Source organism: Oryza brachyantha, chromosome 6, assembly GCF_000231095.2.
Source record: "Oryza brachyantha chromosome 6, ObraRS2, whole genome shotgun sequence".
In the NCBI taxonomy this organism is placed as follows: Eukaryota; Viridiplantae; Streptophyta; class Magnoliopsida; order Poales; family Poaceae; genus Oryza; species Oryza brachyantha.
The window spans coordinates 21,473,311-21,500,455 of NC_023168.2; the positions used below are offsets into that span (position 1 = coordinate 21,473,311).

Genomic DNA, 27,145 nt, shown 5'->3' on the forward strand with positions numbered 1-27,145 from the left:
AATACACCTTTTAATGAGAAACGTGCGAACGGAAAAAAGAAAAATGTTACTGTTTGGTCAGTTTCTAACGCAGCCTCTGCCTCCAAAAAAAACCACTCTTCAGACCATGTTGTATTGCTCATGCCCTTAATCCTACAAACCGTGTGGCAAACCATACGATTAACACACGTAGATATCTGTAGATAGCAACTGTGTCAGAGCCCTGCCAACTTTCAAACATTAATAAACAAAGACACCAGACTTAAGTTTCCTACTTTTTATTACTTTCTTCTTTTTGGTCATCCATGTGTGCTGACAACGCGTGTATCGTTCGTATGAAAGCAAAGACTAATTCATGATTGATGGGGCTCTTAGATCTGAACATTTTGAAAATCTGATCGATTAATTGTTGATCCATCTGGCCTAGCTGCTGCTTGTCGGCATCGATCAATCGGTGATGAAACGTGTGCTGATAGCTCTGATCCGTCGACATCCAAGCGGTGAAGCAAACTTGATACATCAGCAGCTGGATGATTAATTAACTGGTCAAAATTAAGTTTGACACCGTACCCCCGGCTCCCTTTGCTGCATATATTAACGGGGAATGCCGTTAATAATCACGTACTCCTTTTGTCGCGCCCGACACTAGAACCGCTAGACCGAGTCTGTGCTCTAAGAACTTCCCTTACACAACCAACACATGTCTTTTCTGTATACTTTGTTCTCCTTCATGCGCACCTGACAAGCACGCTTAACCTTAGAGTTCTCTTAAGATAAACTTTTAGAAAAAAATTACAATTTATTGGTATGAGTATCTATCAAATCCTATTAAGTCTTGGGCTGAGACAAGCTCGTACTTATAAGCCAAAAATTTAACCTATAATATTAAATTTAGAGTTGATTTTAGATATTTTCACCATATTTTATTTTTAATCCAACTTTTAGATTGCTAATAATACGTAAATAAAAATTTTGTTCGCAAATTATTTTTCGTTTGTAATATATCATTTCACCTTTTTTTAATAAAAAAGACAAAACAATCACCCCTATATGAATTATGAAAGCATCTGTACACATGATTAGCGATCGATCACGCGCATTAATTGATTATTGCCATTTTGATCTATATGATTGAAGAATTAATTGAATAGGGATCGATCACACCAACGACATGTATGTAGCTAATTCATGATATTACACAATCAAATTATTTACAGGAATTAAATTAATAGAACTTTTAGTCACGTGTAAGTTTTTCAAGAGGCATGCAACGCGTAGCTAGGAAGGTATTCCTGGCTAGTTACTCATCCCAAAACAACTTCCAGGGTCATCTTTTGGTTTTTTAAAAGAAAAGGTTAAACAATATATTTACAAACAAAAAATAATTTATAAATAAAAAATTTATATACATGTTTTAGCGAATTAAAGAAAAAGCTGAAAAATAAATCACGATAAAAAAACTAAAACCAACTTAAAATTTAAAGTTAAAAATTCATATTTTAGCTTATAAGTATAAGCAGAAGTGAAAAGATAAAACAATTTATTTTTCACCCATCCTACACGCACCAATGCAAAAAAAAAATGAAGCTAAAATACACTCAACTTTATTAAACTTTAATATAACTATCTCTTAGTTCATCTACTTCTAATGTATTGGTCCTTACTTTCCACAAACTCCGTTATAAAGGATGGCTAATAATAAATTTATATTGGGACAAATATGACAAGCTAGTAAAAAATAATTTTATTTTAAACAGATGAAATATATATAGAGCCCTCCAGCCTTGACCGTATGCAATTATGCAAATATACATGACCATATGATATATGCAATATATACACGTATTCTCTCCTTTTTGACCAATGATAGTATATATACGCGTGCATTCGTATTCAGTTGAGCATATACTCCATCTTAACAAATTGTAACTTTGTAAGCTAACACGCGTATCATGCATATGTAACAACAACCAAGAGAACACAAATATATATGCGTGTAGGTGACAACTACTCTGTCTATATATATATATATATACTAATTTGAACCATGAACTTATTTTAGAACAGGTGACAAAAGGTTCTTAATATAGTTTGGGAGTATTGTAGGTCAACGACACCGGAAAGTTTCAAAAGACTTGGGTGTACAGTTAATTTGTACACCCAAGTTCCAACCAACTACATGCATCACTATAAAATGTTACTACATCTGTTTCGTATCGTAGGTATGGTGTTTGACTTTTTTTAACGTTTGACCATTTGTCTTATTTAAAAATTTAGTATAAATATAAACAATAATAAGTCGTGCTTAAAATTTTTTTGATAATAAAGTAATTCATAAGCAAAATAAATAATATTTTCATAATTTTTTAAATAAGACAAATGATCAAACATTGTAGACAAAGAAGTATAACATCTTCTATTACGAAACGGAGGGAATATAACTAGTATATAAAACTGGAAAATAAAATTTACATTGAAGAGCTTGTCTTATTTAGCAATTAAACTTTTTCATAGGACAAAATACTCTTGAAACCGTGGAATAAAAGGGTTGCTGTCAGAAATCGGAGCTGACCACTTTCTCTCTATGTAGGTACAGTAATGGATGGTCTAGTCAATGGAGCGACTTTGACCACGACGGGAGGGTGGGCTTATGAGACGGTAGGTTAAATAAAGCATTAAATATATATGAACATTAAAATTAGTTACGGATGAATCTTTTGAGTCTAATCAGTACACGATTAGACATAAACGCTAAAGTACCAACATGTGCTAATGATGAATTAATTAAACTTAAAAGATTCGTCTCATGTTTTTCAAACGGAATCTAAAATTTATTTTATACTTAAACTACGTTTAATATGACAGTACGCGTTAACGTGACATCTCCCTCAAAAATCTGAACGACATATACGACGTGGATGAGACGACTATACATTTGACGATAGTTCCAACAATAAGCACATGAAATTCAGCTGTGGATCGGGCGTAGATTACTTGCTGCCAGTTTGATAATTCTATTTGTTTTTGGTAACGGCGTTATCTTGAAAACCTATGTTTAATCATAATTTTCTACTAATACATATAATAAATTATTAAATATTTTTTATTAACCTCATTAAAGAATCATTTACACCTGTTAGTAATTTCAAACTATAAATTTTAAAAGTTATTAATTGATATTCAAAGTTTTAAAAAATTGACCACACCCTTACAATTATGGAACTAGAGTGAGATGTAAGCACGTACAATACAACAACTACGTACTACCGGTACATCTACATGCATGGAATATTTCTTTCATGCAAGACGTCGAGATCAATCAAGCTAACCAGCTGTCGGTAGACCCAGCTAATCAAGCTAGCTATATATATATATATATATATACTACTCCGTAAAAAAACATTTTTTTTATTTTTTTATTTGTGTGTCGAGCACATCCATTTTATTAAAAAATTATATATTTTTTTAAAAAGTCAGTCCACACGTAAAATCCTATTTATGTTTTATCATCTAATAACAATAAAAACATTAATCGTTTGAAAAATTTTAAATAAGACAGAGTAAAACATTCTATCCAAAATCCAAAAAATTAATTCATTTTAGGGGGGGTCGTATGCGAAAAAAAAACAGAAAGAAACCATCTCTGCATGCAGTGTGCAATTTTGAATTTCTGAGACGATTCTGCGAGGGTGTGTGGTTGGGGACGTGACATTATTGTAACATGAACACGAGGGCGATATTGCAAGCTAGCTAAAGCTGGACGAGTAGCCAACACATTATTACGGCTGCAATCCTTGACCGGACCGGATTAAACAAGCACAGTCTTAATTTCGTCTCTAACCTCGTATTAATTACCCGTAAGAACAGCATCCATGTGACCAGCCTGTAGCAGGGTCTAACCTAATCTCTTACTACTATTAATTTGTTCGTTTAAATTTTATGCTTGTCGTGCTACTGATGATACCGACCAACCGAGCTGGTTCAAATCTTCACTTATCACGATTTGATTTCAAATATGTTTTTAATAGTAGTATAGGTTTGCGTCTAATATATTGGTTGGTAAGCATACACGTTTTGATTGCGATTAGTTACTCCTACATGTGATTACCAGCTGGAGTAACTAACTATCGGAGTGGTTTCGAACGATATATTAAAAAAAAAATCTTATATAATATATATATACACACAAACTTAGGGATTACAAGGGAAAATAAATTCTAAATTTAAAATACCAAATTTAGTTTATAAGTATAGATAAAAGTGAAAAACAAAAATAGTCAATTCTAAATGATGGTCAATCCTAAGATGAACCACATGCGAGGGATTGAGGAGAAACAACGACTAGATAAGCATAAGTTTTTACTTTTTACTGCCGTGCCATAACTGTGCTCCCGCATTAACTCTAAGCAAATTAATTCTTGATACTCTTTACCCATGCCCTGGTCTTTTGATAGCGCTAGGTCCAATACCCACAGTACGTGCTAATCGGAAATATGCTATCCTCGGTACGGCTTCCTAAAGCAGGTTTCCTCCACGGGATTCAACCCAACAAGCAACGGATTGAGCCACTAGCGCAGGCTGTAGTTTGATAGCGACTTCACCTTCCTAGTAACGTTTGCTCATTTCATTCATTCTCATTCAAATCTACTTCTAAGGCATGTGAAGTACCAGTTGTAGACGTTTAAATTACGGCTCCGCCTTTCAAATATATCTTCAACTATCATTTTCTATTTAATAAAAAGGTAAATATTTAATTTTATAAACGTATTTTTAAAGACTAATACATATTTAAAAATATTGACCTAAGAATTTTAATAGTTTGATTTAATCATCTGGATATAATACTACTTTATACAATTGACAGCACATATACGCTCCAATGGTAGGAGAACAGTGATTTTTGTTTTGTGATCAGGTGGCACGTGCGTTTTCTCCATTGACGGCACCTGTATTAAGGTCAAAATTTACGCGTGTTTCAGTTTGAAGAAGCCAAATTCAATTTCAACTGTGCACCCATATAACTACCGTCATTTCTTCCTGAGAGACTCAGGCCGCATTCGGCATGTCCCTAAGTTAACTTACCATCCTATTTTTCGTGTAACTTTTATAAAACTTTTCTATAGCAAAGTTGTTTTAAAAAATCATATTAATTTATTTTATATTTTTAATATTAATGATTAATTAATTATATACTACTCTATTACTCTGTTTTTTTGGAAAGGTAAGTTAACTTAACATCGATAAAACGAACGCGGCCTCGGACCAGCAATTTACCATACGCGGTCTCAGGTTACCAGCATTGCTAATAGTAATAAACTAATGATCACAGAGGAAACAGTCAGCAACAGCATCGGTTGGTAATACTTGACAGTAAAATGCAAATTCAAAGAAAGACTTTTGATCTTTCTTTTCCTACTGTATTTGTAAATCGCTACTTTCTCCATCCCAAAATAATTTTGTTATTCGTTCATCACACACCTTACACCTACCAATACAAAATGTAAAAGAATAAAATATCACCCACTTTATCAAATATCAATACAATTACTCACTAATTTATCTATTTGAATCTATTCATTGTTTTCATAAATTCCAATGCAATGATTACTCAAAAATAAAATTGTTTTGGACTAAAATGGCCCAAAATAATCTTATTTTGGGACGAAGGTACTACAATTGAGTATTTTTTATTTTGATCTTTTAAGTCTATCAGGAGATTATTTTTTTTGATAGAAACAATCTTATCACCCTTGCCATATAACAAAAGCCATAAATGTTCTACATATATAGAAATTATCCGGGTTATGAAAAACCAACAATGAATAATTACCAAAATTGTTAAAATTTGTTGAATCTCATATCAAATTTGAAATGTAGATTTTATGGGCCCTTATTGTTTGGCTTATGCTTATAAGCCAAAATTTAAAGTTGATTTTAAGTTTTTTTTATCACATTATATTTTATAACATTTACTTTTGAATTGTTATAGACACACATATTAAAGTTTTACCGAAAAATATTTTATTGCTAATAAGTTATGCAAATAAGCATAAACATAAGCCTAAACCATGGAAAATGTGGATTTTACAATAACGAAGTATTTATCTCCGGTCACTATTAAATGCAAAGTTTGCTAAATTTTATTTAGTATATATATAATATTGCATTTCAAGTTAAATGCAAAATCTAAAAAGTCAAATGTAAATGTGTAATGGATAAAATCCGATGGCATAAGAGGGTTTAGTTAAAAATTCAAGCAGATGGATGGAGTTTTCTCTTGATGTAAGCGTGCATTCGTTTCCACTTAGGTATATTGGAGTTTTGCCATCAGCTTCCAAACTCTTAAATGGTTTGTCTTTGTGAAAATACTTCCTTAAAAAAATTTATCACTTAATCACTTTATAATCATTAATTCAATTATTTATATATTTAAATAGCTATTAAGAAAACGAGGTAATTGAATTATGTCATATATCCAAACACCATATAATTAATTGTTGCAAAAGAAAAAACAATGAGTAGTAAAACCGAGAAAAGTTGGAAAGCGAAAGGGTTGAACAGTAGTACTACGGGAGAGGGAGAGGGAGAGGGAGAGGGAGAGAGGGGTGCGTGGCAGTGGCATGCGTGTTGCGTTGCGTGGAACGAGAGAGGGAGAAGAACAAGTCAAAGGATGCGAACGCAACGAGACGGCGAAGACGAGACGAGAGACGAGGCGACGATCCAATTACAAGTAGCCATCACCTTCGCCTCCATCCATGGCGCCCTCCTCCCCACCCCGCCTGATCCTGCCCGGTGGGCACCACCACCCCACGCCCACACCCACCAAGTACTCCTCCTCCTCCTCCCTCCTTCGCACACCGCAGCAGCAACTCCAGTAGCAACTAGTCGTCTCGTCGGTCGACGGTCGCAGGCGCAGCAAGCTAGCTAGCTACCCTCTCCTGAATTCTCTCTCTCTCTCTCCCCCCAATCCCGACCACCGCAGAAGCTACCGCGCTTCCGGCTCCGGTAGGCCGACCGTACCGGCGTCAGCGTGCTCAAGTAGTCTCTAGCTAGCTACAGCCATGGGGTGCGTGTGCTCCAGGAGGTTTCGGGACGAGGCGGCGCCGCGCTCGGTGCAGCCGCTGGCGGTGGCCTACGAGGCGCGGAGGGGGCGGTACGGCCCCGGGGACTACGACTCCGGCGAGCTCGCCACCCCGCCGCCCAAGGTCCTCCCCTCACACAAGGTAGTACTCTACTACTGCTAAAACTAGTAGCTTTACCTCGCAGCTCTTAATTACTTCTCCATGTATCTCTCCTCCTCTCTCGCATGTATGATCTGTGTGTGTGTGTGCATGTGTTGGAACTTGGAACTCGATTGATCGAGCTCGACGTGCTTCAGTTTGCTTTCCCCCGCTGCTTGCCTGCAACATCGATCAGACAGCTGCATGTGCTAAGCTGGGGTTGCCTCGCGCGAAGTTCGTTAGGTCGGCAGCTGGTGAGAATTCTCAGTCGAGTCAGATGCAGAACACGCGTTCGTGCGAAGTGGTTTGGCTCGAAATTTCAACCTGCCTTCAGCATCCAATTGCTGAATATTACGGGTCTTCCTGAATCCAGATTGTTGACAAGTGGGGATCATTCAAAAAGCTGGTGTTTTTATTCTATCACACCGTCCTGATCTGTTCAGAGAACCCGTCAAACTGGGCGTAGGTGAAGCTTAATTAAGCTGCCCTTTCGCTCTCAACGCTGCCATGGAGAGTTCAATTGAAGCTGCTGCTCTCGATTTCGGTCTCAGGATGAAAGCCTCCACTTTGATTAACTCCAAAACCAGATTGGTAATGGTCTCAGGCTGCAATATTTCACAAACCGTGGGGAATCTGCACTGCATGTATTCTTTAGGCGGGCCAGGGAAACGAGAGGGACGCAATTCAGCAAGTGAAATCAACAGCTACACAAAACCTGCAAAAAAGGGAAAAAAAATCCTGCAAGTCCATAAAGGATGCAGAGTCAAGCTTGGCGGCCTTTGGTTTATCATATTGTAAGAACTTGTCCTAGGAGGATTCCTTTTACTCAGATAAGTGAAGAAACTGCCGTGCTTATTTAACATTCAAGGTGCTATCAGCCAAAGTCTACTCCTTGGACTGGTCAAGCCAGCGACCCAACCATGAACTTGTGTTTTTTGTTGCTGCTGACCACTTTTCCATGCCAACCATGGAGTTTGGGAAATTACATCGTCACTTTCTTACAAAGACATAAGTGAACCGCTCAGCTTCCACTTGGAAGAAAATACTAAATGTGCAATAACTGACAAAAAGTGAGACAAAATACAGAGTGTATAACTAGAAAGAATCCCTCTTTCTTTGTATACTGTCAGCACGTTTAGTGTACAATTGGGGTACTCGATGATTCTGCAGTCATCCTGGAGATGTAAAAGATACTGAAGTATCTGGTCAAGGAATAAACCATCGTATCACCCACTCGCACATATCCAGTGTTCTGCTAGAATTCCTTTTCAAGCCTACTTTTATCTGGCAATGTGCAGCAGGGTGATCTTCTATATCATCAGAAAAATGAAAGGACTATGGAATAGCCTTAAAGGAGTGACCTCCCCCATTTTATTTCATTTCACCCACTTCATTCAACAAGTCTATGGTTTCATTGAATAGGTTGCAATTGAAATTGGTTTATTTCATGATTTTGCAACAAGATTAACAGGAAAAGCACACCTTCTTGCTGATGCTCTTTGCTACAACGAAACATCTGATGTTATGCTTCTTAAAGGGGATATTACATATCTCCCCCTTCCCCCCCTTTGCTTTGTTTGTGCTATAACTAGTCTTTCTACTGGAAATTCAAGATGTGAAAGCAAATGCTGTAGTGTTAGAAGATAGCAGTAATCTTTTTCTTTCATATTAACTCTGACATACTAAGTTGTGCCAGGTATCAGAAACAGGTACACTTTTAGGAAGAGCCAGCATTGCTGCTGTTGAGGTGTTAGATACCCTCGGGAGTAGCATGACAAATTTAAATCATGGCAGTGGGTTTCTCTCAGGAGGAACAAATCGAGGCAATAGAGTCTGCATTTTAGCATTTGAAGTCGCGAACACAATAGCTAAAGCTTCCAATTTGTGGAGATCATGCTCTGACGTGAGTATAAAGGAACTAAAGGAAGAAATATTGCATTCAGATGGAGTGCAAATATTGGTCTCCTCAAATTCCAGTGAGCTATTGTATATTGCTTATGTTGACAAAAGGTATGATTGGTTCAAATAGGCAGTTGTCTTATAATTTTTTTATTAATGTACTCATAATCATGGCTGACATGGACTTGTTGGAATTCTACAGGGATGAACTTGCCATCTTTGCAAGAGAAGTAATTCGATTTGGTAACCTGTGTAAGGACCCAACATGGCACAACTTAGGACGCTATTTCGACAAGTATGCTTCTGAGAAGTATGCATTTTCATTTAAGATGCTACTATCTACAGTTATATCAGCACTTCCTGTACTTAACACTAGATCGTTGCTCTGATGTGCAGATTAACAACAGATTTTACACCTCAGGATCATTCAAAAGAGCGCATGGAAACTACTATCCAACAATTGATCAATTTGGCTCAAAATACTTCTGTATGTATCCTATATTCTGATGCCATAAGGCACTCTTGTATCACTTAATTTCTGTAATTTGCTGCATATACTTGATAATAGTTATAAGTTTTATGGAGTCAAGTTGGAGGATTCATTAGTCATTATTATTATTATTTTCTTCCTTCAAATTGTTGAATGGTCAAACTGCTGTACTGGAATCAGAATTTAAAAAAGTTTCATTAGGTCTTAACGTTTTATCACTAAGAAATAAATCTCGCTGTATAACATAGAACTAAAGCTTTGAGGTGCTGGTTGGAACAATATGCTGATGGGCTAGTTTTGTAATTGCAGGAGCTCTACCATGAATTGCATGCATTGGACAGATTTGAGCAAGATTTCCAAAGAAAATTTCATGAAGAAGAGTCTGTGCCAGCAGCCAGACGTGGTACAGTCATCCTGATATCACTTCCATGAAAAGATATTGTTGCTAGATGCTACTCCCTCTGTCCCAAAATATAAAGACTTCTAGTGTTTGAAATTTGTACTAAAATATAAGGATTTGTAGAGTACTACTCCCACCAACCACCTCTTGTTTAAATTTCACCCCCAACAACCGTCACACTCTCTAATCATCCTCATGTAATGAGCATGATAGTATTTTCCCTTCATCATTAATATCTCCAAAAAAAAGGTTATACGTCCTTATATTTGGGATGGAGGGCGTATAGAATTTAAGCAATAGGGTTTTCCATTATCCCACCTGAATCTATGACTTGCTGTAGTTTGCTCATTAATATACTTAAAATGAACAGATGTATACTGCAACATATTTGGTTGCGGAAGTAGTTTTCTGTATGTTGCTTACTTTTTTACGCTGACTTCTTTCACAGAATGTACTTCTAAAAAATATAGAAACTTATTGTTTCCCATTTTCTTGTTCTTGGCAGAAAGTGTTATGATCTTACATAGTGAACTAAAGCGCCAGAGAAAGCTTGTGAAAAATCTCAAGAAGAAATCCTTGTGGTCTCGAACTTTAGAGACGGTATTCCTTAAGCCACACTTTACTTTGTTGCTTCATACCATGTCTTTGCATTCATTGGATTATGTCCATTGCCCAGCAATTGAGAATTTAATAAATACTCCACTCATGATATTGATGCATTCTTTTATTTGTTTGTTTTGAAGAATGCTAACATTGGATTATGTTGCCCTCTATACAGATTGTAGAGAAGCTTGTTGATATTGTCATATTTTTACATAAGCAAATCCGGGATTCATTCAGCGAAGCTGGTAGGTGTTACTGTATTGGATGTTTCATTGTACCTTAAAATGTGTCCGGCGATATCCTAACACGCCTCTGATTAAAAAAGTTCTTGTAGGTGCTGAGTTCTTCAATTCAGAGCAAGTTCAGAACAAAAGACTAGGTTCCTGTGGTCTATCATTACATTATGCGAACATAATAAATCAGATCGAAAATATAGTAAGTTCTTCTGACCTTTGATAGCCCACACCCATGTTTTTCACCCCTTCTAGATGTTCCACTTTCATCATCTGCATGGTTGATATATCTAAGCTTAAAAGTCAGTGACTGCTGGATTCCCCACTTCCATAACTTGCATGGTTGCTATATATAATCTTAAGCTTGATCACTTGCACAAAGTTTTGATTATGTTGATGAATCATCCGTTTATTCATTTTCCTTTAAGAACAACCGTCCATTGTAACAAATATTTTGTGTCTAGCCAGTATAAGCATCCATCAATTTATTTATTTGAACACCGTAGTGCATATGTTGTATTGCCAAAGTCTATATGTTAGTCTCTATAAATGTTGATATTTGATTGATTAAATAAATGCAAAGTTCTAAAAAAAATGTGTAATCATGCAGGTTTCTAGACCACTCTCTCTTCCTCCTAGTGCTAGGGACAATCTGTACCATGGTCTGCCAGTAACAGTGAAGTCAGCTCTGAGATCACGATTGCAATCATCTAATACCCAAGAAGAGGTTTGTCTTCTCTACATCCCTGTGGTAGCAGAGCTGTTCATTTCCTATATTTATTCTGTACACAGATGGAAGCAGCAGTAGTATGTAGATATTGAGTTCAACCCTAATATGACCTCGTTACATGTTAGTTTCCACAAGCACGTCTCTCTCTTGAAAAAGCGAGTCAAATAGTCCATGTAGACTGAAATCGTAAACTATGGTAGTAATTTTGTATATATTGTGTTAACAAAGTTCAGGACTTCATATTTGAGTTGGTCTCCAAAGCCTGCACTGATAAACATATGCTATTTTCATTATGTGCAGCGCACTGTAGCTCAAATCAAAGCTGAAATGCAGAAAACTCTTCGCTGGATCCTCCCGATTGCCGAAAATACAATAAGGTAGTTTGATCCTCTCACAAGTACTGAATTCTGAACTTAGGTTTATTTTTCCTTCTGAAATTCACTCTTTTGTATTTTCATACTTTTACCAGAGCACATCAAGGTTTTGGATGGGTCGGCGAATGGGCAAACCTTGGGTCAGTATCAAATCATGATTTCCTTATCCCATCCCTTGGATTTTTCCCTTTGCTTTGCTGAAAGATAAAATAGTACTACCAAGCATTGCACCCTGCAACATGACCTAACATATTTCTATCTTCTAGATGTGAAATGAACAAGAAATCAGGCTCCCAGCTCAGTGTCACCCGCGTCCAGACACTTCATTATGCCGATAAGGCGAAGACCGAGCAATTCATGCTCGATCTGGTGGTGCTGCTCCACCATTTGGTTGTCCAGGTGAAGAACAGAGGCTACGGGAGCAAGTCTTCGAAGCACGACCCGTCCCGATCCCGCAAGGGCCTGGATCTGCAGCCCGAATCCAAGCTCAACACATCTCCTGTGAACATTGCCACATACTCGAGCCCACTGTCGGACTCGGAGCGCGAAACGCTGGATCATCTGAGCTTCAAGAGGACAGGCTATGGCAGGAGCAAGAGCTGCGAGCCTCCACCCAACAGAGGGAAGAAGGCACACCGGTGCTGGGATCCATGCCGGAGCCACGGCAGCTCGCCGGCAAGGGAATTCGGCAGGAACTCAGCTTCAGAACTTGACAACAAGATGGATCTGGATGTAATAGATGGCTTAGACAGACTGACTTCTTACCACCCAACATCTCCTACATTTTGTTAGATATGTGCTGCACAAAGAAACTAGGTATTCTTTTGGTGTTTCCTCGGGTTGATTGATCGTATATCTTGTAAATGAGTGTGATCTCATCTACCTATATATTCTCTTACTTGTACATATACATATACATATAGCTTAGTAGTACAACTCAGAGTTTGAGTGGAATATAGCAAGATCACAAGTGATGATCTATGCCTTGTTCCCATCTCTCTTTTGTCTTACAATTTCCTATGCAAAGAAGTTTCAGTGCAGGATTTGTTTAGTTCCTACAAATTTTTCATAAAAACATTACATTAAATCTTTAGACACTTAAATAGAGCATTAAACATAGATTAAACGAAAAGCTAATTACATAGTTATGGGAGAAATCGTGAGACAAAATTTTTGAACCTAATTAGTCTATAATTAGCTATAAGTGCTACAGTAACCCACGTACGGTAACGACGGATTAATTAGGTTCAAAAATCCGTCTCACGGTTTTTAGGCGAGCCGTAAAATTTATTTTTTCATTCGTGTCCGAAACTCATTCTGACATCTAGTCAAACGTCTCACGTGACATTAAAAAATTTTCATTTCTTCGACTAAACGCCCCCTAATTTCTGCGTTATAATGTTGCTTATCAAGCTGGGGACTCTGCAACAGCCGACATGAATGTTCAGAAGAGCTTCTTGGCCGCAGATTGCAGCCGGGTCCAACTAGTTTATCCAGCAAGATATCTATCTATCTCTCTCTTCATCTTGAGAGGTTTCTTGCTATATCCAGATGCAGATATAGCAGCAGCATTTTTCTTGCACTGATTCCGGCGAGGCGGCGGCGACGTCCACTGTCAGATCAGCTGCTCCCTCGACCACACAAGTGTACGCGGCGAGAGAGACCCGCCTACACGCGCGGGCCACCGCGCCACCACCACCGGCTTCGCCGTCGCCGTCGCCGTCGCCATGCGTGTGGTCTGGTCTGCGTCGACTTCCAACCCACCCGCCTAATTAATGCGGCCACCCTCCTCCTGCCCACAGAATAGCTTCTCTGTTTTGGATTTTTGCTTTCCAAGAAACCAATACAGCTAAAGCCTGAAGCCGTAAGATGAACAGTGTCCTGGAGTTCTTTGCTAATTTTTTTTTTCAAAAATATCACATCAAATCTTTAGATATCTAAATAAAATATTAAACATAGATAAACGAAAAAACTAATTACACAGTTACGGAAAAAATCTCAAGACGAATCTTTTGAGCCTAATTAGAAAATAATTAGCCATAAGTACTATAGTAACTAATATGTGCTAATGACGGATTAATTAGGCTCAAAAAATTCGTCCCGCGGTTTCCAACCGAAATCTGAAATTTATTTTGTAATTAAACTACGTTTAATACTTCAAATATATATCCGAAAATTTGATGTGATGTTTTTGCAAACTAAACACCACCTTTGGCAAAATTTTAGATGCATATGTTGCTGACAGACAGCAACCTTTCTCCTACCTTTGGCATGTCCCTTGATCCCCATCCTGTCCCATATGATGATACATCTGTGTCAAATTGGGTTCCAGAAAGAAAATTTTATATGTGAATCTTGTCGGTGTGGATGCCTTTCTTCTGGAATCCATGCACTCATGGAGTGCACAAGACCAGCCATGTGCCTAACCCTAGACAGCTGTCTTATTGAGTATTGACAACCCCAGATTAAAAGTACATGCTCACTCCAGTTTCATTTTGGGCAACAATCCGCACTAAAAATGCATTTTTTTTAAGTAGAAATATCATTTGGAGTTCCTTTTTCAGAATGTATAAATATTCACAAGATTTAAAAAAATCCTAAATTCAGTTCAATCAAGTTCAATTGAGGGAAACAGAACAAAGATGAATATATGCAGGGCATGCTACCATGGTGTCCAGTGCAGAAGGAGAAACGAGGAAATGGTCCTATATCCAAAAGGAAAAATGTCCTGTCTTTGTCATCACAAACACATACAGTTAAAAGAAGACGAAAAGAAAATTACAGGTTTCATCACACAAACTTAACTTTCAACCAGTTAGTGGGCGACAAGCAGTGGATTCAGATAACCACAAGAAGAAAAAATCACCCTCCCCAAAGTCATTCCAAAAACATCACCTTCTCCAGCAATAATCTGCAGTATATATTAGCCTATCAGCAGATCAACTGGGCTCTCTGAAAATTACGGACAACCAATGTCGAGTTTATCAGGCTATGATCCTCACCGTTGAATTCAGATGAGTATCACCATGGATAACATTCACTTCCATGTTGCTGGAGGAAAGTTGGTCTCGGCTCCACCATGGTGCCAAACTGTGAAAGCAACAGCCATGGACAAGGACCTGCACACAGTGGTGTCTGTCTGACTCATCACATAATCCTCTGATAAGAAAATATTTCTTCTAGAGATAAGATCAAGAACTCGACATACAAGTGGCACCACTGATTCCTCACCACTAACTCCCTATAAATAAACCACCTTTCTTTCATTTTGTGATCTCATCAACTTGAGTACTCGACGAACACGACGACGACGACGCATTCCAAACTCTTGGAGACAACCAAGAACTGGACAGAGGAGGAAAGGTTGGAGAAAGATGGCTTCTTTTGCATCGACGGCTGCGGCAACGGTGGCGCCTGGGGGATGCGTCGCCGGAGCTAGGCGTGGCGGCCGGTGCGCGGTCCGTGCGTCCGCGGCGCTGGCTGTGGCGGCGCCGGCGTCGGCGAGGACGCACTACGAGGTGCTCGGGGTCGGGGCCGGCGCGAGCAGGGTGGAGATCAAGGCGGCGTACCGGCGTCTGGCGAGGGAGGTGCACCCTGACGCCGCCGGCGGTAGCGGGGGAGCCGCCGGGGGGGACGAGGACTTCATACGGCTCCACGCCGCGTACGCCACGCTCGCCGACCCCGACGAGCGCGCGCGGTACGACCGCGCCATGGCCCCAGCGGCGGCGGCGTTCCGGATGGCGCCCGCGTCGTTCCGGCGGCGGACATGGGAGACGGACCAGTGCTGGTAGGAAAGAATCCCGATGCTCCCTGCCCTACTGCGCCGCATCTCCGCCGCCATTGCCGTCGCCCGGAGTCCCCTCAGGCACGGCGGTCGCCGGCGAGTGACGTGGGCTTCCCCTCAACGTCCGATCCAGTATGGACGGTCCGATCAAGGAGGAAGAAGAGGTGGTGCGCGATATTTGCAGAAGAGCCCTTGAGGTACTATCTATCATCAAAAAAGTCCTCCGGCGACCCTAAGTTGGGTTCATCTCGGCCGTTCGATCGAATTGTGCGGCGCAGATTGAGCCGAAAAGAGAAGCGCAGCGCAGGCGGATTATTTTCGTACGGAACCCTCAAGTACTCGGTATTATCAACCATGCCCCATCTTGGCCGGGCTGAACCGAGATGCCGCCGTGCCGAGGCATTCCGGTGGCAGCGGTGGTCGCCGGCGTTTCGCCGGAAAAAAGAACACCACTAATACTTTATTACTCTCCATGATTTTGATGTTATTCCTGTATATATGTTGCAAGACGAAGAGAGTCAGTTTTGAAGAACTCTTTTGTGTTTGATCAGTTTGTGTATATAATGGATATATATGATCAAGAAACCAAACCATTGTTGACGTTTTCCTTTTCAATCTTCAAAACATCGTTGAGAACGTAATATACTGAATACAAGAATGCATAATTTTGTAGATTCAAGTTCTGTTTGTAGCTACCTGAATCATACGTGCTTACTCTGCAGTCTGCACTTCTGGTTTTGCATCATTTCTAGTTTCAGAGACTGAAAACGCCCTGCATTCTGCATCCTGAATGAAGACAGATACATGCAATGAACTCCTGAAGAAGCAGAGCTGAGGGGCTACAAAAAGCCTAGGAGAAAAACTTCAATTATACTCCTACAACTACTTTACAAAATAGAGAATTTATTCGCTTGTCCTTAAGATTAAGAGGATTGTCTGAAGAACACCTACAAAGGTAAAACGATAAACTGGAGGACAATTTGGTTGTTAGTGAACTTCAAGAAGGGATAAATCAAATGCATCCAAAAGCGATGATTCCGCTTGAGTAGACACGGATGAATACTTTCTCCATTTTTTAATATGACGTCATTGATTTTTGATTCTTCGTTTGATAGTTCGTCTTATTACAAATTTTATCAAAATATGCAAAATTTTAATCATACTAAATTTCCAATAATAATAGATCAAATTATAACAATATATAATTATATAATTATTTAAGTAAGACAAATGGTCAAACTTAAACATAAAAAGTAAACAACATATTAAAAGGAAGGAGTAAGAGCTAAGTTAAAAGGATTAGTGCGAGTGGGAGGCCTCCATTCGCAATGGCAGTCCTGCAGTTCTAGTGGGCCGGAATTGCGGGCCTCCCAGGCCTTAGAAGGCCCAACTCGATGTTGCACACGCCGGCGATGTGCTCTCGAATTTTTTAAATTTTAAATTTTTTTATTAAATAATTTACAAAATTAATTTTGCATTTCAAAAAATTACAAAACTAACCTCCTGCCGCCCTCTGGGAGGGCGGAAAAGACCTAAATGCAAAATTTGCCGTGCCACCCGGTAATTTTTTTATTGAACCTCTGTTAGATACATACATGTATGAATGTTTGTAATTATTAAATCACAAATAGTTTCTTGGCTCAGTGGTTACTATCTTTCTTCTATTTAGGAGACCCAAGGTCAAATCCTAACCAGAGCATATTTTCAATGACCACTAAGCTATGATAGTAATGGTGATTAAACAATTACATATGTTATACATGTACATATCTAACTGTTTGCGACCGAATGACCGTTTTCCACGTCACATTTCCGCCCTCCTAGAGGGCGACAAGAGATTAGTTTTGTGATTTTTTGAAATGTAAAATTAAATTGGTAAATTATTTAATAAATAAAATTAAAAATTCCAAAAATTCATGTGCTCTCTTCTTCCACCTGTCCGGTACTCCGGTCTGCATCCGAGTAAAGTGTAATTTAAGAAACATTTTTTTCTCTCCTTATCACCTAGTACAAATCTTGCATGAAAAGTTTTGCAGTTTCACTCGCCAGCAGTAGCCAGGCCATATGCATGCATCATCTTATTATCACAGAAACAGCTAATCACATGATGCTAACCGCAGATACATCGATCAAGGTTTCAGAGTTTCAGACCATGCATGTGCCAAAACGATATATTTATAAATAAAAATAATTTAAAATTAAAACTTTTATATGCATGTTTTTAGCGGTCTAAAACCAAAATAAACTATGAAAAAAAACCTTTAAAATCAACTTCAAATATAATATTAAATTTTTAAATTTAGCTTATAAGTATAAGCATAAACGAAAAGAAGAGAGGGTAAGAGTACCCTGAGCTCTGATTTCTCAACAATATTAATACATTTTGCACTTGTGCAGCATAGTAGCAGTGTTCCTACCTGAAATCATTTTGATTTTAATATTCCCAACTGCTCATAGCTTGTATATACAACAGCTAGGTGAGGTCTGATGAACTGCTCACCTCACATATACAGTACAGATGCAGGCATGCAGCAGACCATAAGTCAAAACAGAATAGCATTTCCATCTCGATCTCTGACAGAACGACAACTACTGGCCGCGTATATACCATCAAGTTAATTTACAGCATTTTGCTGCTCACCTACTCGCAACTGCACCCAGATCAGCAAACCTCACCAAACAGTACACATTGTTTTTGTTGTACAAGCTAAGTACTATACCAGTATCTGTTAATCATTTTCTTTTTTGTCTTAACCTCTCTGATTCTGCTAAGCATGTTGACTCTTAAGAGTTTCTTTTATGCAACAACATGTAGGTTGAACGTTTCTAGGAAGGATCCATCTATTAATTTAATGAACTATTTCTCTCAAAAACATAATAATAATGAACTCTAGTACAAGCTCGATTAGCTAGCTGATCATCACATGAACAATCTAGAAATTTTGCATCTGATTTTTTTTTTCTCCTGTCACCTCTCTGTCTTTCTCCTCCATGGGAGAACTTCTCCCTGTTCTCTCTCTTCTACTCTGCCTCTCATTGCTCCAAGGTAAAGCTTACCCAAAAGAAAATCATCAAGCATGATGCATTTCTGCCTAATCTGTTTCTTGCCAATGGATAGAGCTAGCTATTTTTGTGCTTAATTGTCACATGTTTTGTTTGTAATTCCTCTCGTTTAGTGCTCAAGATGTTGTCAGATTGAGCTGTTTTTGTGCTCAATTTTGATTAGGAGCACAAGCTGCCACGTTCACTGTAAGCAACCAGTGCGGCTACACGGTGTGGCCGGGCATCCTCTCCAACGCTGGCGTCGCGCCGCCGTCCACCACCGGCTTCGCCCTCTCGCCGGGGCAGACGCTCGCCGTCTCCGTCGCAGCTGCCTGGTCCGGCCGCATCTGGGGCCGCACGCTCTGCGGGCAGGACTCCTCCGGCAGATTCACCTGCGCCACCGGTGACTGCGGCTCGGGCGCGGTCGAGTGCTCTGGCCGCGGCGCCGCCCCGCCGGCCACGCTGGCGGAGTTCACACTCGGCGGCGGCAGCGGCGGCGGCGATGACTTCTACGACGTCAGCCTCGTGGACGGGTACAACTTGCCGATGCTCGTGGCGCCGACGTCGCCGGCCGCGGCGGCGAGTAACGGGAGCTGCCAGGTGACGGGGTGCGTGATGGACCTGAACAAGTCGTGCCCGGCGGAGCTGCAGGTGGTCGTGGCGCCGTCGGCGAGGGCGAGGGCGGTGGCGGCGTGCAAGAGCGCGTGCGAGGCGTTCGGGACGGCGCAGTACTGCTGCAGCGGCGCGTACGCGGCGCCGTCGACGTGCGCGCCGACGGCGTACTCGCGGTTCTTCAAGGGCGCGTGCCCGCGCGCCTACAGCTACGCGTACGACGACGCGACGTCGACGTTCACCTGCGCGGCGGCCGGCGGCGGCTACGACGTCGTCTTCTGCCCCGGCGCGTCCAGGTACGTACACACCGTTTCGCACATTGCACTTGCACGTCTCTTGGCATATCATATGCATGCATGCATTCTCTCTCTTTTTTTCCTTCTATTTTTGGTTTCGCGTTGTACGGGCTGATCTGGCATGCACGTACGTTGTGTACAAGTGAATCATTTGGCAGTGGACGTGTCTACACGTTGACGTCAATGACACGGGTTCACTCTTGGGTCTCTCGTTTCTTGAACACTAAAAAAACTATAAAATTGGCGTGAGAATATGTTGCATAAATATACTGTTGTATATCTTAATATTAACGAAGTCATTATAAGTGTCTCGCTATCTATAACTACATCATTTATAAAAAAAAATAATTAGATATAATTACATTAATCGTGTCAAGTCTTGGACCTAGACTTGTCCAAGACTTAGATGGACATTTAACATGATCTACCAAGGTGCAGATCTAAGAAGAAAATAGACATTTGCTCCAGTCCAACAAAAGTATCTCGAGGTACCAAATCATTTCTCACTGTTGGATTGAACTGAGTAGGACGTGCGCTGTTAGATTCAACGATCAGAAACAATTTAATACTGGTACCTCACGATACTTTTTATTATGCTGTAAAATTGCTCAAGAAAATAATCATGAAGACTGAACATACTGCATAAACCTAGAGCGGATTGCGAGGGCTAAAGACCCTCTGTCCCATGTTTCTCATGTGTCTTTGGTTGGCATTCGTAGGTTCGGGTGATTCATTAGAAGCTTGAATAACAAGTCATAAACTGAAAGTGATCCTGAAATTCAATCAATCTATCCTTCAACGTTTTCTCGAGATTGGATAATTTGGATGAGACAGCCGCCTTTGAGTCATCGATTGACGTGACGAAAATTTTAAACTAAACAAGGTTCTATCAGGACATTGCGTCCACCTAATCATGCCGTTCCTGATTGGTTGCAACGCAAGTTGTTACTGTATTTTTCATTTCCATCAATTGTTTGCATCGTTCACTTGAAGGTGACAGCGTAGCTGGAATGCATCAAAACACAACAGACGTCCCCATTGCTGGCTTTTTTTTAAAAGGTAAAACGATATATTTATAAATAAAAAATAATTTATGAATAAAAGTTTTATACATGTATTTTTAGCAAATGAAAAGCAAAGGCTAAAAAATAAATTTTGATTAACAAAATCCTAAAATTAATTAAAATTTTTAATTTTAATTTATAAGTATAAGTAAAAGTGAAAAAAATAGGGCGAGAGTGTCGTGTCTCTCTGTGTTACTGTGTATCCGTGGGAAAGAAAACTCGGGCGTCGTCTGCAGAATTGACTAGTTTAGATATGAATTTTGTCTTCGATTACACATAAGATGTATACGCAGACACATCACTCTACATATCCTTGTGATTCTGATGGCACACATTTTTTTTCCCATACAAATTAAAGATTTCCGGTTACTTAATACTTTCTCTATTCTTTAATAAATAACGTTGGTTAGTTTATTTTGAACTTAAATAACTTCTATAAAAGAAAACATAGAGAGCATAATACTGCGTGCATTTTCGGTTGCTGATTGTGCGATAATTGCAACCTGATGCAGTAATCCGGAGGCAGTAGGCGTGCCACCTACCTACTCAACAATTGCGTTCACCGGAAATGCAGAGAGCTTGGCGACGAGCAGGGTGAATTTGCTTGTAATCTTCGGCCTCGTGATGGTCATCAGCTCAGCGATGCCGACGCTACCTTGGTGATCTCGATTCAAACATTGTATTTGCGTGATGTATTTCACATTCATGATGGTAGATTTAGCATATTTTTGCCAGGTTTTCTTGGAGAAAAGCACCATTCTTTCAGAGCAGAAAGCAGGCTTATACACTGCTAAAATATTATATATATAATGCTTTCACGATTTGCACAGCCATATTTATCCTGAACAACATGTCATGCAAAATTCTTGCAACTCTATTCAACAAAACATACATGGGTTATGATATGCTTAAGCAAAAGGCACATCCAGATCAGAATACTTCTAATTTTGTTGCGCAGCAGGCAACGTTCATGGACATACATGCACACAGGTGATTAGTGAGCTGTTGCACCGTCAAAATCGAATCTACTACCAGAGTTTGGAGCGAACAGATGTATAAGAAAAACAAATGCTGCGCAGTAATAAAGAACAGACAAGCATATATCGCTAGCGACGCTAAGAAATATAAAGATCATAGTCCTCTCGCAACTCCCCATATATTTTCATAGTCTTTTCTTAACATCGGACTTGCTCCCTCTTTCCCCAAAAAAAGTGGATTTCTGCAGATGAATCTTGATACAGTGATTGTTCAGATTCATTCTTACAAATTGTTTTTTTGGACGGAGTAAGTAAATCACTTGGCCCATTCTGGTCCACAATAACTAGGATTGGCTCGCGTAGGTCGTTGCGTACGGCCACCAGCTGGCACGGCACGTCCATGTGTTCAAAAATTCTCGTCAGAAACGTCCTTGAACGGGGGATTTAACTTTTTGCCACTTTTAGAAATGACACCTTACATATTTGCCACCCGCTGTCTATGACACGTGGGTCCTCATGTGTCTATGACATGTGGGTCCAGTGGCAAATATGTTAGTGTCATTTCTAAGAGTGGCAAAAAGTTAATTATTCCTCCTTGAACACCCTGCCTTTGTACCGCGTGAGCCAACGTGTCAATTCTTCATCATCCAGTGGTGGCGTTAAGTATATGACCTGCACAAAGGGCACATAGTTGCTTCATGAAAATGTCCATACTGAATCCCGAGTGAAAGACTGGAAGTGAAATTAAATCATGCACTGAAATGTCCATATCTTAACCTCATCGAGTTACTTCGAATTTACTATTTTCTTAACTAACATTGTCAAAGGACAATATATGGTAAAAAAAAAAACCTGCTGCACCACACATAACTTTTCAAATCAAGATAACTTAATGTAAATAAAATGTATACATACTAAGACTTCCATTAACCTAGGAATGATCGTATTATGTGATACCATAAATACTTCCAGACATCAAACAAACCTGTTGGCATTTCGAGTGTGGACATGCAAGTCTCGTGAAACCATGATTGAATAGATATAATGAACATCATAATCAAAAGTTGAAAAACATTTGAACAAATATTACTAAAGATGATTAATCTGGCCTTCTGACTGCACAAAAGAAAGGATAAGGCATCACAGTATCATACCTCATAGTTATTCTTATTTAGCTTCTCAAGTAATGGGAATTTATCTAGCTTTTCTTTGCTTCCAATGTAGTAAATATCATTCTGTCCTGGCTTCATCCTTGAGATGTACTCATCAAGGGAGGCAAGTTTGCCTTCCGACTTGGTACTGAAACAGATACAAAATCGGTTCTATTATCCCTGGGAAAAATTCCAGCAGCAAGTAATGGACATTAGACTAAATACAAACCTTTCAAATCTCAGAAGCTTTGCAAGACAGTTCTTGTTAGTTGCATCTTCAATGATCCCCAGCTTGATTGATTTTCCAAACTCATTCCAGAACTTGGCATATAGCCCCCTTTTCTCCTCCATCGCACTCTTTTCTTCATCTGATTACAGTAGATGATGTGAGGACTACATCATAAATAAGAATATGTTGACCTGTGATCCAGAGAACTCCGTTACCTGTCTTATCTTTGTTGCTGTACTCATCAGGATCTTCCTCAGCAAGTTTTTTGATCATGTCAAGAGCTTTGGAGAGTAGTTTCTTCTTGATAGCCTTCAGACTGCTGTGCTGTTGGAGCATTTCTTGTGATAAATTGAAAGGCAGTATGTCCGAGTCAACTATGCCCTGCAGGTAATAGATTACAAGTTAAATCTGCATAAGTCAATGAATGCAATAAGCTAGCCATTCATGAAATAGTAATCCAGTACCTTCAAAAAGCTGAGATACTTTGGAAGAAGCTCATCAAATTCATCAGAGATGAAAACCCTTCTAATGTACAACTTAAGGTTTAACTTGTTAGAGCTGTAGTAATTCTCATAGAGATCTTGTGGAGCCTTGGGAGGAACAAAGAGCAAAGCTTTGAACTCAACATCCCCCTCAGAAGTGAAATGGCTACAAGACATGGGTTTGTCATCACCAAAGTCCTACAAGATAATTTGAAATTAAATGGGGTTCCTAGCTTTCTTCTGCAAGCCATACAAAAAATGTTCTGCTGGTGTAAATCCATCAGTACAGTCTGTACCTTAGCAAGTGAGTGGTAAAACTTTGAGTATTCTTTTTCAGTAACCTCCCTGGGGTTGCGAAGCCATATAGCTTTCACATCATTCAGAAGCTCCCACTCAGTACTGGTTTCCTTTACAGTATTTGCCTTGGGATTCTTCTCTTCACCCTCTTCTCTCTCTTCTTCCTCTGTAGATTCAGGGGCTACAAAGAAACAGCTCATGTGTTAGCACTTGCATGCAAATAATGTAGGCATCATATAAAAGATCCAAAAAAATAGACTGAAAACCTACGTGATTCCTCTTCTTCACTTGACTCATCCACATCTGCTGGCACTTCAACATCAATCTCCTTGGTTGCCCACAAGTAAATGGAAAAATTGATGAACTCAGAGTACTTCTTCACCAAATCCTGCAAGACAAGCACTACTATTAACAAATGATAGCATGGAATATTCAAGATTATAAGTTCTTTTTTCTTTGTACAACGTCTCCAGAACAGCTATTTGACAGATTTTTTACCTGACAACACAGCAAAATAAATTTAGGAAAAGATCATTCTAACGAAAACAAAGGTTCTGGGTCCTAGTTATAAAGGATAGGCTAACCAAGGAAGCAATTCATGCTAATAAAGCTGTTGGACAACCCTAACCATAAGCCATATATGCAAACAAGACAAATGACAGTTCCTATCTGAAGCTTGCAAGAAAGCTACATCCACATGCTTAGGGGCCAAGCATTTGCACAGAGATAATGCAGGTGCAAACTACCACTTCCATGTACACATCGCGTATTTGATGTTGCGGTAAGAAGCCAATTGACTGTAATAATGGTAATACCTTTAAATTGTCTTCTTCCAAGTACTCCTTGGCTTCATCTCTGAGGTGCAGTCTTATCTCAGTTCCACGACCTAGGGGTTCATTCCATGTATCCTCGGAGATAGCGAATGATCCATCAGCTTTGGACTCCCAGACGTGTCTATCAGAGAGGAATGAAATAGCACAACATAGAGGGTGGTCATTTGGCTTTTTCAGGGAAAAAGTGAAACGGCATATTTGTAAACAAAAAATAAATTGTTAATAAAACTTTTATATATGTGTCCTTAGCAATCTAAAAGCCAAGGTTGAAAAATAAACAATAAAAAAACCCTCAAAATCAACTCCAAATTTAAGGTTGAAAATTCAAATTTTGGCCTATAAGCATAAGCGGAAGTGAAAAGATGAGGGTGCAAGTAGGTGTGCGTTGCAGTGAATGAAAAAGAAGATGAACCAAAAACACAATGCATAGCTGATGAATTTCAGAGGAAGGTGATGTCTCACTGTTTGTCATCATTGTGTTTGCTGATCACTTCAAAATAGTCAGCAACCAAGTATACTGAATAGAAGCGTACACCTACACCAAATTTCCCAATGAGATTGAGGTCACCGCCAGTTTGCATCTTTTCCACAAAAGCTGCAAAAAATGCAAGGAATTAGTATCATTTAAGAGTATGTAGAATGGCACTTGGTACAATTTTCCTTACAAACAAATAGTTAATACTAAAATTTTAGCAAGAGATTACACATAACTTAGGAAAAATCAGTAAGGAGTAATACCTGAAGTTCCAGATTTTGCAATGGTTCCAAGGTTCTTAATGAGATCTTCCTTGGTCATGCCAATACCCCTATCACGAATAGAGAGGATCTTCTTCTCCTTATCCAACTTAATCTACATTCCCCACAGAAGATGCCATGAAGTCAATTTTGAAAGAAAAATGTACCCAAAAAAAACTGTTGGCTATGAAGTCCGCTATACCTGGATTTCAAGCTTAGCAGTGTCACCTTCACCCAAAACCTCCTTATCAGTGAGAGCTAGGAACCTAATCTTGTCCAATGCCTACATATATTAAAGAAAAAAAACTACTCTTAATTTCTAGAATCTAATACAACATAAGCAAGTAGGACCAAAAGCAATACAGATACACACATCAGACGCATTGGATATGAGCTCCCTTAGGAAGATGTCACTGTTTCTATAAGGTGAGTTGATGATGATGTCTATAAGGTTGGTCAAAATGGCCTGGAATTCAAACATCTCCCCTGATCTTCTAAGGGCTTTCGTTGCGATAGGCTCACCCTCCCTGCACAAATCTCATATTGCTCATAAGAACATTCACAACGCAGTAGCATGGGAAAAGTATGAATTCATCACAGAATAAACCTGGCTTCATCGCTCTCTTCCTCTTCTTCAGAAAACTTCTCATGATAGCCAACATAGTCTTCACCTAGCTCAGAATATGTACTTTCAAAACTACTGGCGCTGCTTTCATCTTCATCGTCACTTGTACTTCCCCCATCTTCATGATCACTATTTGCAGAATCTTCTGAATCAGCATCGCTGACTTCTTCATCATATTCTTCATATTCATCATGTTGACTGCCTCCTTCATCCGTGTCATCACTATCTTCATCACTGAAGTATTCATATCCAAGTGCATCATCAAGGTCAATGAGATGACAGCCTATCAGTGACCTCTTATGGATAAGGTCTTTAATGACATTACGATAAGACCACATTGCTTTAAGAATTTGTTTTTTTGATGCCAAATTCTTTTGATACTGCTCAATGACTAAACATGTCTTCCCCAGTGCATCCTGTAGGTTCTGCTCCATATGTAGTCTCCCAAAGACCGCAAGAGTCTCTTGACGAATTGTATAAAGCGTATCAGACGGTTTACCTGCCCTAGATTCAAGTTCATTGTGAACTATCTCCACCTCTGCACTTGAAACTTTACCATCAACAATCAATTTCTGGTAATCGTTTGGTCTGTGATGCTTCAAAAGCCACAGACCCTCCAACCGAACCCGCGCAGACACATCTGATCTTAGCTCTGAAACAAGGAGCTTATCAATAACAGACTCTTTCATCTGCTGCAGTTGGTCAGTCCTTTTGTTGGCCATAACCAGATCCTCAGAGAGCATGTCATACAGGTTCTTTAGTCGCTTTGGATGCCATTGTTTCTTGAGTTCCTCCATGTCACCTGAAATTCTGTTAGATTGCCTCTCAAGCGCCATTAGCAAGCGGAATTTTTCTTTCTCCAATTTAGTGTTTACAACTTTGACTTGTGGACCCCTTTGGCACACATCACTATCAGAAAATTTGATCATCTCAGCAGATCCTAATGCAGTGTAGTCCGAGTATATGAAATGGAGCTTCTGTTTTCTATTGGAAAACCTTTCCAACCAATATTTGAAGTCGTCATAACTGGAGACAATCACAGTAATTTCACTGGAACTTTTGACATAACCAGTCTTAGACATTATGGGTG

General features: G+C 39.5%; 4 protein-coding genes across 7 annotated transcripts; 3 read left to right on the top strand and 1 right to left on the bottom strand.

Annotated features, from left to right (window-relative positions):
- The first annotated feature begins 6,653 nt into the window (after positions 1-6,653).
- Positions 6,654-12,861, top strand: LOC102721372 (protein PSK SIMULATOR 1-like). Of its 4 annotated transcripts, none has more exons than XM_040525059.1 (12): positions 6,654-7,202; positions 8,896-9,209; positions 9,301-9,408; positions 9,495-9,585; positions 9,898-9,991; positions 10,494-10,588; positions 10,767-10,836; positions 10,917-11,026; positions 11,435-11,551; positions 11,855-11,931; positions 12,024-12,068; positions 12,195-12,861. In XM_040525059.1, the coding sequence occupies exons 1-12, from the start codon at positions 7,041-7,043 to the stop codon at positions 12,718-12,720; spliced, it is 1,809 nt and encodes a 602-aa protein (XP_040380993.1). In that variant the 5' UTR covers positions 6,654-7,040; the 3' UTR covers positions 12,721-12,861. The 4 variants fall into 4 exon arrangements, with proteins under 4 accessions (XP_040380993.1, XP_040380994.1, XP_040380995.1 ...); XM_040525060.1 differs by having other exon boundaries at positions 10,926-11,026; XM_040525061.1 differs by having other exon boundaries at positions 9,301-9,393.
- A 2,328-nt stretch (positions 12,862-15,189) lies between these two features.
- Positions 15,190-16,390, top strand: LOC121054708 (chaperone protein dnaJ 11, chloroplastic-like). The gene has a single exon (XM_040525133.1). The coding sequence runs from the start codon at positions 15,303-15,305 to the stop codon at positions 15,717-15,719; it is 417 nt and encodes a 138-aa protein (XP_040381067.1). The 5' UTR covers positions 15,190-15,302; the 3' UTR covers positions 15,720-16,390.
- Positions 16,391-18,703: 2,313 nt separating this feature from the next.
- Positions 18,704-21,406, top strand: LOC102719404 (thaumatin-like protein 1). The gene is made up of 3 exons (XM_040525444.1): positions 18,704-18,758; positions 18,939-19,662; positions 21,239-21,406. The coding sequence occupies exons 1-3, from the start codon at positions 18,704-18,706 to the stop codon at positions 21,387-21,389; spliced, it is 930 nt and encodes a 309-aa protein (XP_040381378.1). The 3' UTR covers positions 21,390-21,406.
- Positions 21,407-21,566: 160 nt separating this feature from the next.
- Positions 21,567-26,443, bottom strand: LOC102719688 (endoplasmin homolog). The gene is made up of 14 exons (XM_006657286.3): positions 26,038-26,443; positions 25,804-25,957; positions 25,633-25,713; positions 25,434-25,545; positions 25,158-25,290; positions 24,678-24,816; positions 24,133-24,250; positions 23,862-24,043; positions 23,548-23,763; positions 23,299-23,464; positions 23,084-23,222; positions 22,858-23,002; positions 22,302-22,375; positions 21,567-22,158 (listed from the first exon to the last, which is right to left on the bottom strand). The coding sequence occupies exons 1-14, from the start codon at positions 26,391-26,393 to the stop codon at positions 22,110-22,112; spliced, it is 2,064 nt and encodes a 687-aa protein (XP_006657349.3). The 5' UTR covers positions 26,394-26,443; the 3' UTR covers positions 21,567-22,109.
- Positions 26,444-27,145: the final 702 nt, after the last annotated feature.